This window comes from Electrophorus electricus, chromosome 12, assembly GCF_013358815.1.
Source record: "Electrophorus electricus isolate fEleEle1 chromosome 12, fEleEle1.pri, whole genome shotgun sequence".
In the NCBI taxonomy this organism is placed as follows: domain Eukaryota; kingdom Metazoa; phylum Chordata; class Actinopteri; order Gymnotiformes; family Gymnotidae; genus Electrophorus; species Electrophorus electricus.
Window position 1 is genome coordinate 11,172,272 of NC_049546.1, and position 6,665 is coordinate 11,178,936.

General features: G+C 38.8%; 1 protein-coding gene across 1 annotated transcript; it reads right to left on the reverse strand.

The window, feature by feature from the left end:
• Window positions 1-335: 335 nt before the first annotated feature.
• On the reverse strand, window positions 336-6,570 carry prpf19 (pre-mRNA processing factor 19). The gene is made up of 16 exons (XM_035532418.1): window positions 5,252-6,570; window positions 4,513-4,662; window positions 4,330-4,406; window positions 4,108-4,249; window positions 3,692-3,765; window positions 3,486-3,551; window positions 3,288-3,329; window positions 3,091-3,165; window positions 2,866-2,941; window positions 2,554-2,663; window positions 2,312-2,467; window positions 2,038-2,107; window positions 1,742-1,915; window positions 1,578-1,660; window positions 1,353-1,458; window positions 336-1,076 (listed from the first exon to the last, which is right to left on the reverse strand). Exons 1-16 carry the CDS (start codon window positions 5,268-5,270, stop codon window positions 979-981), a joined length of 1,518 nt encoding a protein of 505 aa, XP_035388311.1. The 5' UTR covers window positions 5,271-6,570; the 3' UTR covers window positions 336-978.
• Window positions 6,571-6,665: the final 95 nt, after the last annotated feature.

Below are 6,665 nucleotides of genomic sequence, written 5' to 3' on the forward strand. Positions count from 1 at the left end.
TCCTACCCATTTTGTCTGTTATACATCACGTTGTATATTTTAAATTAAGTACTTTTACAATAAATGCTGCAGTTATATGCAGTTGTTGATCGGAAAACAGGCCAGGTTTTAGCATGATTCGGACGTCATGTCCAGTGTATATTTGCTCCATTTGAGCAATAGTAGACGTGTAATAGTAAAATATTAATTTATTTCACACCAGTAACATCTCACACTTTCTCGCACTCCCTATGTGTTTACTCATGGGACTAGCTAGATACATTTCATTGCACGGTACAACATGCATACGAATACCGACAACGGTCAATTGACCGTGGTAAGTCACATTAATACCGTTGTTTAAAAACAGCATTGCCTTTATTGAAACGTATCTATCATTCTGGTTTCAGGTCATGACAGCATATAAAAATTAGGCATAACAGACAACAGCAAGACTACAAAGCTACAAAGGAAACGAGAGAGAAAAAATTAGTCTGAAAACAAAAGAGCAAAATCAGTCACATCAACAAAAAATCTTTAAGTAGAACTCCACTATATAGTAAATTATGCGATAGTTGAGTACGCAGGAAGCCCTGCGTTCTCCTTTGCCACACTGCCATGATGTACAGCTTACAGACACCGACTCGTTTCAGGAGGCCTTTACAAAGTAATCACCCATCACTACCAATAACTGCAACAAAGAGTTCGCAAGAATGCACAAACAGGCGTGGCAAAGCAGAAGGTGCAGGGACAACTCTGAGACAACTTTATGGATTCATGTTCAAGTTCAAACTTCACCACAGAGTAATGTATACATAAATGGATCATAATGTGTCTGTAATAGCAGATACAGACTAAAAAGTAAAGAAATCATCAGAGTTCTGTCTTCCTTATGTGGACAGGTTCTACTGCTCTTGGAATTTGTGTCTCCCACTAAAATAGATTGTGGGCTAGAATATAATTTCTATCCTTTTCACTTAATCCATTTCCTTTTCTGCTCTACAGGCTGTAGAACTTGAGGCTTCTGTCCATTCCAGTGGAGGACAGGAACTGGGCATGCTCACCAAACGCCACTCCCGTAACCAGACCAGTGTGATCTTTTGGGAAGGGACACATGACAAACAAAACAAGAAAAAAAAGACAACAAAGAAATTCCACTGTTAATCATTTGTTACTCAGAAACATAAGAATGTGACAATATTCAAACTTTAAAACATTAACTGTGTATATGTTTTAAATAAGGGAAGCAGCAAGTATAAAAAGCCAAGCTAGTATGAGACATCACTAACACTTACAAACTAAAAATGTCACCTGTATCAGCAATAGAACATTTTTATTAAAATCTGCACAAATGGTGTTAAGGTTACTCTCACCAGTAAAGTTGAGGACCTCAGACCACTGTTTGCAAATGTAAACTCGGATATCAGATCCTCCAACAGCCAGATATGTTCCACTTTGGTCAAATACCAGTGACTTCACCTGTAGAGGAAGAAAAAAACAAAAAAACAACAACAAAAAAAACCACAATAAGATTAAAATGCACACTTCATAATAAAAAATAATGTAACAGCAACAAAATAACTACAAAACATGGTGACCTCGTAGTTATTGTCCAAGGTGATGGTCTTAAAGTTCTTCAGCTTTCTCAAATCCCACAGCTTCAGAGAGCTATCCTGAGCACCTACAAGACAGGACAAGGAGAATGACTTCAGCAAAGAAAAACAACAACAAAGGCCATAATAGGAAGTTGTGTCCAACATACCAGTGGCCAGATAGTATCCGTTCTCAGAGAAGGCGATGGCTGTGACGGGGCCGGAGTGGCCAGGGAAGTTTGCCACATTGGTGCGCTCCTTCAGGTCCCAGATCTTAATCTGCGAATCCGCCGTGCCAGTGCCGAAAATCAACCCATCAGGGTGGAACTGAGCACAGGTAAGTGCTGTGGCCACAGGGGAAAGGAAACGAGGTTACACCAAATGCTGGTGAGCAGCTAGAATGAGGGACTGCTAAAAGTACTTGTGTGTATAAAGATTTTTTTTTATGGAGATATAAATTATGTACCGCATCCTGCTGTCTCATCAGTGACTTTGGTGAGAACACGACCGGTCTGAATATCGGAAAAGGCCCAGTACTAAACGGGGGGAAAAAATTCGAGCTGAATGTTAACCAAAGAAAAAACAAAACACAGACACACATCACTATAATTTACTTAAATCAAATGTAGTTTACTTTTTCCACTGCAGGTAAAACGTATAACGGTATGGACCACCTAAGGAAACGGGTCATTTTCACATGCCTGAGTGTCCATGCACGCATACATGTGTAAAAATATTACCTGATCCTCAGAGGAACTGAGCAGGTAGTCACCAGTAGCATGGAGGGAGAGGCCAGTAACCCCTGCCTCATGGGCCCTCACCACCTGCACACAGTTGCCTCCCGACACAGACCAGACACGAATAGTGCTGTCTGGGGATGCTGAGAACACCACCGACTACCAATAAGGAAAGCAAGATGAAGTTAACAAAAGTACAGAGAACCATGTGCATGTGTGCTATGGCTTCGAGCAAAACTACCTACCTGGGATGGATGGTAGATGACAGATGTGACCTTTTTGGTGTGGCCTTTGAGAGTGGCTACAATCTGCTCCTCACGGCGATCAAACACCACCACATTCTTATCTGCCCCACCTGAAGGGAGAGAGAACCAGCAAGAGGGTTAACGCAGAGTCGTAGATGTATGCATTTCACAACAGGTATGTTGATCTGGCAACTTTTGTCAATGTCGATAACAGCATAAGTTATACAATTTAAACAGAGTTTTTTTTCCTATACTTGTGGTATGAATCATTTGTTTTTGTGACATAATTCATATTTGTCTGTGTTTGTATACCTGTGAGCACTTTGTTGGTATCTGTGGGGCAGAGATCCAGAGCAAGAATTCCAGGGATACTGGCACTGTGAAGACCCTGAACAACAGAGAAAGAGGATTAATTAATTATACCTGGAACAATACTATAGGATAGTACATTTACCATGGAACTGAGTCACATGGTCATAGCAGGCACGCATGCTATCAGATACAGAAAGAGATGCATTAAAATTAACAGCAACTTACAGCATGGGAGGCTACTTGGCGATACTTGGTAAGATCCTCAGCTCTAACCAGCTCTTCTGGCACAGTCTTTCCCCTCTGAAATAAATAAATAAAATAAAACCAATTAATCAACCAACCAACCATTATCCAAAAGTACAGCCAAGTACTATCTGATCTGCAGTACAAATTCAACTGCCTTTACAAACTATTACTGTTACCTTCTTTCTCTCTGTGGTCAGGACAGTGGCCTTGTCTTGCAGCTAGGAGAAAGGACAAAAGCAAAATGTCACTTGTTAACTATATTGAACTATATTGACAATGCATCCCTGTATATATAAAACCCATTTATGGTAGACATAGGAAACAGATGGTGGTCACTTGGCAGCCAGAAGATGATGTGGTAGTGACAGCCATACCTTCTGTATGATCTCCGGAGTCATTCCCACTTGTTCGCTAACCTCCATGGGCTCACCACCCGCACCCTGAGGATCACAAATTTCAACAGCTCTTTACATGAACATATACATTTGCTGTCTCTAAACTCAGCTGTCTTTGAGACTACAGAAACAGCCAAGTCCATATATTGCAGATGAAGTGTAATAACTCGGTACAAATCACTGACCACAATGGCAGGCTGGGAGGTGGGAGCAGCCTGAGGAGCAACCAATCCAGCTTGAGGTTTGAGAGTGGCCAAGGCTGCAAAGGCAAGGAGCAAAGGCATTAAAAACATCTAAACGCAAAGATGCTGTTAGCGTGCGTGTTTACATACACGTGCTGAACATGCACACTGAGTTTCTGTTTCATCCTTATCCTTTACCACATTATTAAATATAATTTTCCAGGAAATACAGCTGCAAACTAACATTTTAGGAAATGTGAACCAAGCTGGAGAAGGCATCAGACATCATGATCTAATTTCATTTCACTAAATTTTAATTTCTGAGTGAAATCTGTTTATATCATATCACGAAAATCCAATTAAAACCACAAAAAAAAAATTCAAATAAGCATTCGAAGACCAAGGTAAGTGGGGCTCACCCTCTCTGGCTGCAGTGACCTCTTTAGTAAGGCGAGCAATAACTCTGCAAGCAGCATCATGCTGGTAGAGTGCATGAGACAGCTCCTGGCGTGTCGTCTGGAGCTGCTGGCGCAGCGTAAAGCTGTGCAACATTACTGCATCCTGACGGAAGGGAAAAAGAGCATGTGGGTCATTCTTACACTAAACAGAGACAATCAAAAATACTGGGGTAGCTCACTCACCCACTCATCCTGCAGAGATTTCAGAATTGCAGGGATGCTGGTAGCAGATGGTGCCTTGGGCCGAATGGGGTGAGAGACTTATGGACCAAAAAAAAACAGAACAAAACCCATCAAGTTGACACACGTTAGCATAAATGCTATACTTTGACCAGCCAAATGAACCTGTAATGATTGTACTCTTACCCTTGATGTCAACAAGCTGCTCCTCAGATAGAGGCTGTCCATTGATCGGATCTGCGCCATTCTCAGCGATGTATTTCTCGATCAGGCGGCGTTCAAATACTTGATTGGAGACCGGAGAGACGCAAGGGTGTTCCGGTACCTCATTTGAGACTAGAAAGAACAGAAGAAGGAAACGTATCTAAAGAGGATTGTAAACAGAAAATTCTGTGTTTAAGGTAAACCATATCGTGAAAACCAAGGTGGACTGCGACATATCTTCGATGCACCATTATCAAATGAAATGTTAAGTCTGTATTTGCAAGAATTACGATAAAAAACAAACAAAAAAAACCTGGGGTTCGTTTTGTGCTCGTGCACGACTCCAACAATCTGGGTTTTAGGGTATTTTGATCAAGAAAATCGATCACGTTAACGATGCATTTTAAACATATTAATATATGATTTGCGACCTCGCTATCTAGGTAGCTAACAAATCAGCTAGTTAGACGCGACTTTGTTAAAAGTTAGCTAGCTAGCTAACGTTACAAACTATATTGTTATCGAATAAACGACCCAGTGATGTTAAATCATTCATTTCGCTATGAGAACCTCATTTCACTATTTAGATGGTGATCTGGTTCCAGTTAAGTGAATGTAATGCTAGCTAGATTAGGTAAGTAGCTACCCAAGAAAAAGCACATCACGCTAACAAATGCTATTTTAGCTAGCTAGCAACTTGAGAAAGATTAATTCCACTTACTTGCACACACCAAAGACATTTTCGATACGCAGTTTCTCTCGTTTTATTTCATGTAGAACACTCTTACAGAAGATACAGTAGATTTAAAACGAAAATACGCTTGTTTAATTGAACCCAAGTTCATACATGCCCACAATCGAACACGTTGAGACTCTCGACCGCTCAAAAAGCAGGACAATGCATTGCATCATGGGATATATGGTCCTCCAAAAATCAGCCCGCAAAAGGGTCATGAGACATTATTTAAAATACATAAGCGGCCAGCACGATATCCTCTTTGGTTGTTTTTAGTCAAAATATAAGACACATTCAAGTGATTATATGTCACTGTAAACTATAAACCTAAATAATTGACTCATTCTGGACTTTAGGCCCAGTGCCATTTAATCGCAATAGACTCCTGTACTGTATACGACGCCCTCTACTGGTGTAAATCAGAAAAATATTACAAAAAGCATTACAACACACACATACTGGTTATATAGGTTTAGCATTTATAAAGGGATGGGTTGTAGCCAGTTATCTTGTGACGTCACTGTGAAAAACAGGAAAAGGGGATGGTTCATTACCAAACTTATATTTCTGAAGATAAACTTTAGCAAGTAAAAATTTGATTACCAAAATTAAAAAAAAATCTATTTTATCTAATGTAATAGCTAAAATACCAAATAATCTTATTTAAAGGGGAAAAGAAAATGCTGCTTATATAGGTTTGAATCAGTATCATACCAGAATATAGCTGGATGGGTACAAGGCCACAAATGCATAAAATATTCAAATTTGCTTCAGAAAAAGAGCAGCTGGTGTCCAAATCCTCAACAAATCTAGCAAGAAAGATATTAAGTATTTATAATGTTACTTCCCTCACTTTGTTAATAAAAATTTGAAAGGATATGGCCATACTTTGTTCCAGAGGACTCCATCACATCATACCAGTAAGATATATGGTGTCAACAGACTACGTCCATAAAAGTGTTTTATTTTTATTTTTTTTAATTACCATTCTCAAAAGGACAAACATTTCCCACTGCCGACTAACGAGGATTTAAAAGTGAAACAGGACATGAAAGACCAGAACTCAACAGCATTGCAACAATTGGAAGTACTGCATCAAAAGAACAGAGTATTCATTTGGAATTATTGGAATGTCATATATTAAGAAGGTCTAATTATTAGAGCTGCATATTGGGATTAAATAATTGACTGACCAAAAAGAAAATTTTAAATAGCATATAGAACTAAATGTGTTTTAAAAAAGTCACACCTAATATAAATCAATCAATGCCTTTGATGTGCTAATGGTACTCACTGTGCATATTTATATATTTTATATATATATATATATATATATATATATATATATATATATATATATATATATATATATATATATATATATATATATATAAAAATA